Source organism: Nycticebus coucang, chromosome 7, assembly GCF_027406575.1.
Source record: "Nycticebus coucang isolate mNycCou1 chromosome 7, mNycCou1.pri, whole genome shotgun sequence".
Taxonomy (NCBI): domain Eukaryota; kingdom Metazoa; phylum Chordata; class Mammalia; order Primates; family Lorisidae; genus Nycticebus; species Nycticebus coucang.
In genome coordinates, this window is record NC_069786.1 from 102524996 (window position 1) to 102537237 (window position 12242).

A 12242-nucleotide genomic window follows, 5' to 3' on the forward strand; every position below is an offset into this window, starting at 1 on the left:
TCACCTACTTACCCAGATTAGGCTCTGCTGAGGTAATTTCTGTCAATCGTGGGACTGGGAAGCCATCTAAGCAATAATTAATCAAGGAGATGATGAGATTTGGGAAATGTCCAGGTGGTCCTGATCGCCATTTATTATACCTAAGAATTGTTATATGTATCACCTGTATCTTCAGAAAATGGAGTTCACGTTGTTCAGGGCATAAGGCCGTCATGGACAAACTACAGATATTTTATAATGTGGCCTCTCTTTTTGGATTTTTTCTTTTGGAGATCATGGTCTGAAACCCTGGATTGGAAATTTAAATGGCTAGATTCCAGTACCAGCTACCATTTCAGCTGTGATCTTAAGAAAGAAAAATCTCTGAACTGCTCTGTTCTCCCTTTGATAAAGTGTCATATTGTTCCTGCACACGCTGTAAGCTTGGGTGGCTATAATGTATGGAAAACAGTAAAATACCTTAGGAAGAAAAGGTATAGGTAATGATAGATCTTATAAATTATATATTCTAAGCTTTTTTACTATATTTCTGACTGATAGTCTATTTTTTCTCTTTTCCCCAATACTCAAGGTGTGTGGTTTATACTGAGTTAAGTATGAAGCAAGTTAAGTAAGTTATGACTCTTAACTTATTCAACACTGTTCAAAGTACTAGTATAACATACCACTGCGTACTTGATTGGTATATTAAAATGAACATTATTAATATGTGTTAGAATTCACCACTATGCAGCATCTTAGTTATAATTATGGCCCAGAAATAGTGATAAAAATCACACTTCCACATTTTAAAAATTGATTTTGTTTCCCTTTTTAGGATTTGAAGTGTTAAACTCTTCATTCTGGCCATATGATTAGAAAGATATACTCCTACTGATGATTTTTATACTAGAATAATCTTTCATTATCCATTTAAGTCTTATCTCAGATCAGTTCATCAGTACTACCAATTAAAAATAGAAAATGCATGTGCTCAATTTCAAGAATTAAAAATAATGCCTTGGGAGTAGCATTTCTATTCTGTGGTGAGAGGATTGTTGGATTTTCCAATTAAAGGAGTCTCCATACTGGAAATGAGTAGTCAATTATGAAAATTATTTTTGAATAGCCAATTTGCATATCCCTAATTATATTCATTTCTTTTGAAAGACTGAATTTGGAATTTATGATATTTTGATAACCTGCACTTCTGTTATTAATACTATTGCCAACAAGGTTCCCTTATGAATGGAGCTTTGAATGTCTTTCCTGATAAATGTTTAAATCAAAAATAGGTTCGTTTTGTTGAATGAATAAAACAAACTAAAGATTTACTAGCAGTTTTCAAATTTACAAACATGGCACTTGAAGGGATCGGCAGTAGCATCCCTGAGCTGCCTGCTGCATGCACATCCAGACTTTCCTGCCTCAGCTGGTGGGAGAAGCGTGTGGTGCCGTCAGGAGACAGGGGTCTGCTGGCCGGCACGCGGCTTCAGCAGCTCTGCCCTCACTGTTCACACAGAAGTTCTTGCATGAATGATTAAACATTTTATATATGTATGTCTATTTATATATGCATTTATATATTGGTTTTTTTATATATATAAACATTTTACCCTTATTTTAATGAAAAAATGACTGGGAAATGGGCAATTAAAAGTTTTTATTTTAATGATAAGATGCATATGTCTCATGTGCAATAAAATTGAAATGAAGATGGGAATAATGAGGGGAAAGTGCTGCTGTTCAGTCTCATTGGACTTAGCATTCTTTGGGCTTTAATTAGTCGACGTATAGTCAATCACGAAGAGAGAGAAGAAAGTGAAAGCAGTCGCAAATGTAGAGTGTCTGTGTATTCAAGAAACACAGATTGCGTTCGAGGGTACAACCACTGCATGTGTGATGCATTCAGGTACAATTGGAGACTTCATAATGTGTTTTTGCTGTCTGAGACTGGAATGTCCCCTTTTGTATATCCAACTTTCGTTTTCGGAAACCCTCTTAAAGAGATAATGAAGTTCTGTTAGGCTTATTAGATAAGGTGGTAAGGGGAGATGGCAGCCACTTCATTCTTTTGACACAGTAAGCCAAAATTGGTCTCTACTTCAGGACAGATAAATGAACAAGCCATTTATTATATTCTGACCCTGGTGCTTATAGACATAATATTATTGAGAAATTGGTTGTGGTCCTGTAACATTAAAGCTTTAAGTGTGAAGAGGCCACTTAAAAGCCAAATAAAGATCACAGTCAGACCCAATGTCCCTGTGATACGCATGTCCTACAAAGTAATTAGTGTCGTTGGATTTGTTTGTAGCTGATTGCGGTGTTTGAAGAACAAGAACCACTCCACAAGATTGAGAGCCCCAGTGGAAACCCTACAGATCAGCAAAGCCCAGATGCTTTTGAAACAGAAGTGGCTGCCCAACTGGCTGCGTTTAAACCCGTTGGTGAGGAAATTGAAGTGACGCCCTCTGCTCTGAAACTAGGTATGTGCTTTCTTAGTGGTGTGCTTTTCTCCTGATTGAAAATACGTTGTCTTGTTGAGTTTGTCGTGCTTCTTCTTTATGACTTTTATCCTGTTGAATATTTTTTAAATGTGGTTGTCTTTTCCCTAAATTATTTTTGTATGTAACTCTTTGCAGCTGCTGGTACTTAGGTAACTGAATGTGGTATGTTCTTGAATCTGAATTGTGTGCCCTTGAAGTAACAGAGAAGTCAGACTATAAATGATGAGGCCAGCCTGTATCATATGAAGATCACTTAAAAAAATAAAAAAAAGGTTCTGGAAAAAAAGTCATTTGGAAAAAGCTAGGGGTTATCGAAGAATCTAGATTAGAAATAAAGGTCACTTTCTTTTCTTATCCACCCTCGTTTTCTCAGAGTTTGGGGAAAAATAGTTTGAAGTTGGTTTTGAAGTTCTTTCCTGCTGATTTATTCAAACAAGAACAATTCTTCTGGTGATTTTGTTTAGAATTCTTTTTCATTATATTTGTTTTAAAGATGTTTGTTGAAAGAGAAAGAAAACATTCTCCTAAAGTTTCCGTTAATTTACAAGTCCAAGAAAAATAACACATGAGTTTTGGTGATACCATCTAGAAGTAAATTAAGATCAGCTTAACAGCATGAAGTTTTTGAAAACCTACTAATATTTTGATACTAAAACAAATGTTTTTTTTTAAATTTATTAAATGTTTGCACAACATTTTGAGACTGATCAAAACGCCTCTGTTATTAGGCTAACTCTCACTCTACAAGATCAGAGATTTTTTCCCCCTACTTTGCAAAGAATGTTCTTTTAAGCAAAGCAAATGCTTAAAATTGTAAAAATTGTACATGGTACCCATTCTTCCCATTTGCAATCAAATAAATGCTAAAAAAATCATTTTTATATACATTATACTGATTATCCATATTTTGTTCTGATTTTCTAAAAACCAGAGTAGTACCCCTTTTAAAATAAACCACATGGAAATAAATGACCTCTGATCTTCATGGTTTTCTTTCTGTCTTTTGGAACCCAGCTAGTGAAACAGTCTGCTGGAACGTGGGTGTTGGAGGCCTTTGTGGCAGCTTCTTTCCATCAGGAGCCAGGCTTGTGGCTTCAAGAACTTGATAGCCCCATCATTCATTTGCATAATGGATGTCTTTTTATCCATTATGCAAATGGCATGAGAGGAAAATTAGGCAATAAGGGAAGACGAAAGGAGAAAATTGCTCGTGCGTGTTTTTATATTCTATTTATAAGCAAGCACTGTGGTCTTGAAATGGCTGAAACTCAGGATACCTATGACCTGGGAATTTATTTTTACCTTTCTCTTACGGGCTTTGTCAAGGAAAAAAGTTTGATTTCTTCAGATTTCTCACAATTTCTTTTTGGATCATCTTAGCAACATAATAATGCAAGATGAAAAATAAGCTGAGTTTCCTTCCTTCTTTGGAAGTAGACTTCTACTTCTTCAAAACTGACCTTTGCTAAGAAAAGTAGAAAATAATATTTCTTAAATGGTGACTTTGTGCTAGGCGCTGAGTTCACGGCAGTGTACTAAGTGATCTACATCCTTTTCTCGTAATGACTCATTTAAAGCCCTGACTTGGGCTTTATTATTTTTCTTCTTTGAAGAGTTGAGGAATGAGCACAGAGAGGGTTTATAACTCATCCAAAATCACATAGCAATTAGGTGAGGGAACCAGAATTTGAACTCTCGTTGGTGCCAGTGTCAGGAACCATTTTGCTATCTTGCTTCTGATATGCTACTCATAAAATAAAAAATCAATATGAATGTTTGGGGGGTTACTTTGTGAATATATGCCAAAGCCCTGAACACATTAAACTCCTTGGCCCGTAATCCCATTTCACTTAGTAACGTAGATTAAGTGATCAAACTAGCTCCCTTTTGGTCGGTGAATGTCGCTTTCCAGCCATTCAGCCTAACATGTTGGCGTCCGTTTTCTTCCACCTCCCGCGCTTCTTCAGCTCCTCAGCTCCGAGCTTCAGTCCAGAGCTTCGGCATCAATCAGACTGTTCGCAGGGGCCTCAGACTGACCTCTTCCTCTACGGTGCCTGCTTTCCCCAGTGCCTGCTGTTACCAGAGCTGCCTTTCTAAATAGCAAATCTGATTATGGAACTTTCCTGCTTAGCAGCCTTTAGTAGCTCCCCATTGCCCCTAGAACCATGCCCAAACTTGCTAGCAAGCTGATGCAGATGGCTCCTCTGAATTAGCAGGAGGAATCTGGGCAGGGATGGATGATGGAAAAATCATCTCTTACCCATTTCCATGGTTCTAACAGATTGAGTACCTTTCATTTCTGGAATATGAAAAGCAAAGGGAAAAAAACCCTGTTTTTCAGATATAGGGGTTAGAGAAGGAATTAATACAGCCAGCCTAAGTCTCTGCCCACTCTGTCTCCCTGTTGCTGGCCCCAGGACAGGATGTGTTCAGGGGCAGGGCACCTCAGGATGGAGGGATAGGGTTGGCCATAGAGGCAGTGTTCCTGGGTCTTCTGGGAGTGTGACCTGGTCTGCTGGCAGGCACACCCTGAGGTCCTGCTTAGATGAAGAATGGTCAGGGGCGGTCAGAGGGGGAGTAGCACTTGTGTTCCAGCAATTCATCATAACGGGGTGCTCATAGAATGCCAGCCATGGAGCCCCAGCCTCCCCCTCCATTCCCCACACAGCTCCTCTGGACCATCAGAGCTGGTTCTGTTTATCATGGGGCTTATTCACCCAGCCCGGCACTGCAGATGTAGGACTTGATACTCCCTGTTTCTCACCCTGAGTGTCCATTCAAGAAAATGGGGGATTTAGTCCCTTTTTGCTCACATGCTGTTTTGTTTTACTTTTCTATTTTATAATTATTATTATTTTTATTTATTTATTTATTTTTGAGACAGAGTCTCACTCTGTCATTCTGGGTAGAGTGGGTGGCGTCAGGGCTCACAGCAAACTCAGGCTTTGGGCTCAAGCCATCCTTTTGCCTCAGCCTCCTGAGTAGCTGGACGACAGGCGCCCACCACAATGCCTGGCTAGATTTTCTATTTTGGTGGAGATGAAGTCTCGATCTTGCTCAGGCTAGACACATGCTATTGTTAAGTAAGCAGGTGCAATTTGGCAAATACTAGGTAGGAATCAAGACATTTTTATATTTACATTGTATTGATCACCAACAATTTATCTGTTTTGCTGGCATGATCACCAACAATTTATCTGTTTTGCTGGCATCTTAAATCAAAATATGCTCAATGTTCAGTATAATTTTCGTATTTCTTTTTCAGAAACCTATCAACAATATTCTGTTAAAAACCAATAACCCCTTTCTCCACATAAGACATACAGAGCTCAACCCCCTCCTATTCTTTCTTTACCTTCCAGGATGAAATGTGTGTGCAAGCAAAATGCATAAAATTCACGTCTCCAGGCTCTCCGTGTTCTGGCTGCTTCCTCTCTTGCCTCCTTTATTACTGGTCGCTCTTCTACTAACACTGTAACCTTCAGCTATCATAAACCACTTGCTATTCCAAATTCACTACTTTCTTCCAAATCTCTGTGCCTCTTCACATACTGTTTTCTTTACATGGCTCACCCCTTTGGCCCTTTTTCACCTAGTGAACTCATATGCACTTTTTAAGCCCAAGCTTAATTATGACCTTGTTTGTGAAGCCACAGCCAGGTCTTTGAGACAGGACAATAAGTGTGCAATAAATATATTTGATAATTCTTCACTCAACAATGGTTACAAATGTGAACAACAGAAATCTTCTATCAATCTAAACACTTTAAATTCTCATGCCCTGTAAGCTAATGTAGTATGTAATTTTAATTTTTAAGAGGAGTTTAAAATCAAGCGAGCAACCACGTAATTCCAACTTCATTCATTTGAATGATTTCCAGCCATGTATTTGTAATGGAATTTCTGCTAACTAACCAAGTTTTGCCTCAGCCCAGAGTAGCAAATTGTTCTAACACTTTGAGATTGCGTGTTTCTGAAACCAGTGCCTTTTACCAGGCATCCTAGAAATTGCTAACCTAAGAGGCTATGCAGAAGATGAGACCTAGTGGCTAGAACCCCAGGTGGAATTGCAAAACATCATACTCACAGGATTCATGAGTACTTAAAGACCACCTTTAAAATTCAAGAATTTTCCAAGTCTTCTCTATGGAACCCTGTGCCTCTTCTGAGCATGTTTTAGGGTTTTGGCAAATGTGTGATTATAATTAATTAACAAATAATAGATATTGAGGACTTAAGTTCTAGATGACGGTCTAACATGCTCATACTCCATCTCTAAACAAACAGGATTGGCTACGCTAGCAGGGGAGAAGGAGGGCAAAAGCCGGGTGAATTAGGCTGCAAAATCCCTGCACTTTTTAGAGGTTCCAAAGCGAAGAAACCTACCTCCACTGAAAGGAATTATGTGCCCCTCAGAACAGATTTTGTGAAATGCAGGTTCATAGAATTTCATAAGTAGTGATTATTTAGGCAATTGAGATTATTCTACAAGTGAGCAAACACTAGCTTAGAGTCAGAAAGAGAGTGCTCTGATGTTGACTGAAGAACCAGAATTGGAACCTACAACTCTTGGCTTCTAGAACAGTACTCTTTCGGTTACACGGCATTTTTTAGATTAATTGTAATTTCAATTATCTGTCTTTTATCACCCTGTATGTGATGAAATAGCACCTCGTATCCTTTTGGAATTGAAATGGAGTGTGAGTTAATAAATAGATAGTATGAATAGCTGTAAAATCAAAACCTAATCAGGGAATAAAGAAACCAGAAAATTGAGGTGGAGAAAATGTCTCTTAAGTCCTAAGTTTCAGAAATGAATTTGCTCCTGTTTTCTCATCCTGTATGTGTGCATGCCTGTACTCCTGTGTGTGTTTGTGTGTGTGTGTGTGTGTGTGTGTGTGTGTGTGTGTGTGTGTGTGTGTGTGTAGGAAAGGTCTCCCAAAAGCAATATGCTGAATATGCTAGTGGATCCTTTAGGTGATTTTTTTTTCTATAATGTGGACATTTTTGTGCCTTTCCCCCGTCTATGACTATGCTGCCTTTATAACCAGTGGTACCTGACCTACTATTCTCCAAAAGCCATGATGTGGCCATAGCCCAAGCTTGGCCCAGTCCTCGTCCCTTGAGAACCAGTGATGTCGAACTGGTCTCAGACCCTTCTGTATTTGATGTAGCTGTGTGCTCTGGACAAGTCATGTATCCTATCTCTATCATGACCAAATTTTTCCAAACAAAAAATAAATCCATACACACTGTATAAGAGAGAACATTCAGAACCAAGGCCATCCAGGTTGCTCACCAATGTGTGACCCCCCCATATCTCCCAGGGCCACAGTTTCCTCACTTGTGAAATAAGCCTTTCTTGCTCCTGAAGGGGGGTGATTGTCCAAGGAATGTTTCATTAATACCAAGCTGAGTTTGAATTCAACTCCATATCCCTATCGATTTCCCTCCTGTGGCCCCAATTAATTAGTAATTTTATTTTGCATCCTTTGATAACTTTTGTCAGTACTTTTTGACTAAAATTTGTAATTTTAGGTTCAAGCTTCCTTGGGAAAATATTTTTTGAGTTAAATTATTTTAGCAATGTAATTTAAGTAGTGTTTCAGGATCTAAAAAGTACTTTAAACTTGGCTGTTGCCACTCTTGTGATCTGCATTACCTTGATGTAAAGCAATCTGATTAAAGTTTGGAGTGGAAGTGGCGTTAGCTTTATTCTCCTCTTGAGTGAGAAACTTTGAAGATGAGTGACTTCCTATTTGAAAGTGATTCTTGTTTTTGAGGCTTGAAAGCCGAAAGGTGCCTCTGATGCTTTATTGTTTCCATGTGTGTTTGTGCTTCTTCAAACCGAAATGGAAATTTTGATTGTGTATTCGTTATATTGTAATTATTTTCGAAACACTTGAGTTCTCTTCCCTTTATTTTCAGTAGGTCTCAGAAAATACTGTGTAGCCATAGATTATTGTCAAAAAGTGTGACTATATTCTATCTGATTTTGACTAATTTACTGCATAAAGGAAACATATGGGAACATTTTCCCCAATTTTTAATGAAACCAAATCCCTTTATGGCATGGATCTTCAGGAAAACATAAAGAAGGGGGGAAGTTTATTCCTTTAATTAGGCTGCAGTGTGTAAGTAGCTGCTGTGCCCGTAACAGGAGTTTAAGTATTGGCATCTGATCCTAGACAAACACACACCACACACATAGCAGAACTAAAGCTCAGGGTTGGTTTGTGCTTCTGATGGAGCCTTTGAATTCTGACTACAAAGCACATAAGCATGCAAGGGTTCCTTGCTTTCGGGAGCTCTCTGCTGTAGGCTGTGAAAACCAGGGTTAAAATTATGAGGGAACTGAGGTCATTTGCTTGGATGAATCCAAAAGTCATAATCTGGTCATTGGGTTTCATCCTATTTGTTCCCCGTGGAGGTGAATTATTCAGCTATAGAAGAGCTTTTCTTCCTTTTTTTTTTTTTTGTCCCAAGACGCCTCGTATTTTTTTCCTCATGCCATGCAGGCTTAGATGAATGATGTTGTAATTAGCCATGGTAACCTTGCAAAGCTACCATCAATCAGTCATAGCTATATAGTCAACAAAGTGTGTGTATGCTTTCTGCTCTGATGGTAACTAAATGAGGACTTGGGGGAGGGGTGTGTGTGACAGCATTTCTAACTCATTTTGGGCATTATTCTTTTTGGCTATTGTTTTGGTTTTGCTGTTTTTGTTTTTGGTGTAAGTGAAAAGTTGCTTTGGGGGAAAATGTCAGGTTATTCATTGAGTATTTAAAAATTGGTTAGTACTTTGGAAAAGGGCCAGAGGTACTAGTTAAATGAAAGAATAAAATCCATACTGAAGACTAACAAACATTAAAAGGTAATTACTAGTCAGAAGTAATTTTGTTTGTGTTAAGTATAAATATGAGTGATCTTTTAAATATGTGATTTTTCCAATATGCCTGGCATCGCCTCCTTTTGCAAATGAATGGTTGGTATCTATAGTCCTGACAGACAGTTGAGCAGCTTATAACAATAAAGTGAGGGTTGTTAGAACACATTCTATATTTATTATTGTTCCCTAAATGAGATATTATTTATTAAATTATATAATCTCGTACTTCAGAAAAAAATAGTGAAATGTCTGTTTTTATTTTTCCATTTTATAACCAGTTAACCCTTGTATTTTAATCTTATTTAATTTTTTTTCTATCTCCTTTGTTATCCTTTTGTCTCTTAATTTTGTGTAATTTATCTAATGGCTAAATTCAGTACCTAAACTGGTACTAAGCTGGTGATACTCAAATAGAATTGACAGTCATTAAAAGGAATTTAGATCTAGCCATTTAACCAAAAATGTGAGATAGTACATAAGAATCAAGGTTTCATTCTTGTTCTTTTCCAGCTGTATTTTCTAAGTTGATGATGTGACCTCTAAAAAACACAGAGTTCGCCATTTCCCCTTTGGCCTCTTACCAATGCTGGACCCACACTGAGATGGAGTCTGCAGATCCTCTAATAAACAAACGGAATGAAAGGTCACCTTTCCTACTGCTCACTTGATATTAGACCCCTGGGTTTTTAAGCCTCTCTTGCAGATTGCTTTTAATGGTAGATCCAGTGAAGCTATGTTTGCAGAGGCCCGGTCCCGAAGTAGAGAAGGTATTTTCAGCTATGCTGTCAGATTCAGCTTCTTGCAGTTCTCTGGACCACTGATAAAATGATTTGCAGTTTGTTCCTTTAAGAAAAGAAGGAAAGAGAGGGAAATAAAACCAACACATGCATCTGTGGCCTCCTTTTCCTCCTCCCGCCCTCCCTCGTTACAGCCCCATCTTCCTTTCTTGTAGCCTGTCCCCATCTCTGTCAACTCTGTTTCAGGTACTCCCCAGGTAGCCAAGACACACCCAGGCAAGATCACCCTCTGTTCTCTAAATACAAGTGCTGCTTTTCAGAGCCTAATAGGGTTTAACATGTCAATTACAAAATGTCTTTAAATTGCTTATCTTTGTTAACAGTTTGTTGAAGATATAACTCAGGTGTTTTATTCATACACATTAATTTTGTAGCTATGAAAATATATTGTTATTTTTTTTTGAAAATTTCTAATCATACCTAAACAGTTTATTTATAACAACCATGCTAGTTTTCTTTTGTAGCTTAAAGTTCAGGAAACTTGCTAGCAATTTAGTATATGGCAAAACGTTTGAGATGATTTTTTTTTCTTTGTGTGTGTGTATGATTTTTTTCTTTTGCTTTCTGCCCAGATGGGCAGGCAAAGAAAATCCACTAATTTAATTATTTACAGAAGATCCATCTTAAGGACAAGTCACTCAGAGTTGGACACGCTTTTATGACTGGTATAGGATTTTCTCATTTGCTTTATCTGATAAAGGTATATGATGAATTATGCCTCAATATACATACATTTGGTTATTTCATTTTTCTGTGCCATATTTGAAATTTTACTAAGCTCTTGATATGGCTCAATGAAAGTGAGAAATACTGAACCAGCTTGATCTGTTCTTTGTCACGTCCCAAAGTGGTAAGGAAAGGTGACAGCCTTTGCTTAGCAACTGCCATAAGAAAAGTGCTCTCTCTTTCGTTTACCCTATTTTTTTACGTTTACCAGATAAAAGACAAGGACCTCCCAGATTATCACCACACCTTGTCGATTTATCTATCTGTGAAACAATGCACCTATCATACAATACACAGAAAATGGGGCTCATTTTGGTTCCTTATTGCCTTAATGGGGACATTTTGATAGCTATCAGAAAACTCGGGTAACCTTCTAAAAAATACCAGATTAAATTCTGATTACTGTTTTGTATAAATATGAGACTCTACATTAAATGCCTCAAACTCCCTTACAGATGAAAGAACTTTGGAACTTTTTTTCAGCACATAAAATTAGAGGAAAGGAAATGATGTGGTGTGTCTTATTTTCTTTGTGTTTATGTGGAAGGCTTGGCTATGGTTACTCATTGCATGTCTGTGGAATGTGGTGTGAGCAAGGCAAATGAGTGGGCTTTTTGCCTTACCACATTCTACCTAAAATCATAACACTTGCGTTTGGTGTTTTAAGATAATATTGACTAAAATAAGCCATTACTTCAAGGTCTGTATTTTTTAAACTGTTGGAAAGAATGATGTTTCTAGATGCGTTTGCACTATGTAAACTGGTCAGTGACCTGTATAGCAACAAACTGAATGGCCCAGTGTCATCTGGTTCTGTGTGATGATGATGATCAATTAAACTCTACTTGGGTTTTCTGAAACAAATAGACTTTCTTCTCCAGAGGTCCGAAAGCATGAGGCAAACTTCTCATTTCAGTCACAGTTCAGAAAAAATGTCCTTTGACCCCAGGACTTTGGTTTGATGTCACAGTTAACTTCCCTGTGACAGAGAGTTCAGCTTCTGTGGGGCTCACAGCTGCTTTCTTTGGATGACTGGGCTTAAGAATGTAGCTGTGTAGATAAGTGCCAATGCTAGAGAAGATGACGATGTACTTGTCACCAACTTCAGCTAATCAGTGATTATTTATTGATGGATTTTTATAGATGAAAAGCACTATGCCTGGCGGCCAGAGGTCTATGAAGTAATACAAGTGACAGACTCATTTCTAAATAGCTTGCAATGTAGTTGAGCAATCTAGCTGACTTAAATTGCTAGGTGAGTCTCTTATCTCAGTAAGAATTCCATTTTTATAACATGTATCTGTTGTAATAATGAAGAATGTACAATTATAAAACATTAT

The 12242-nt window shown here is 37.9% G+C and overlaps 1 protein-coding gene across 2 annotated transcripts in view; it reads left to right on the forward strand.

The window, feature by feature from the left end:
- PARD3B (par-3 family cell polarity regulator beta) overlaps positions 1–12242 on the forward strand; it is a 1103837-nt gene that overhangs the window by 403681 nt on the left and 687914 nt on the right. For both annotated transcript variants that reach the window (XM_053597659.1, XM_053597658.1), the window contains exon 3: positions 2297–2468. In XM_053597659.1, coding sequence (XP_053453634.1) covers positions 2297–2468 — 172 coding nt within the window. The remainder of the gene's footprint in view (positions 1–2296; positions 2469–12242) is intronic.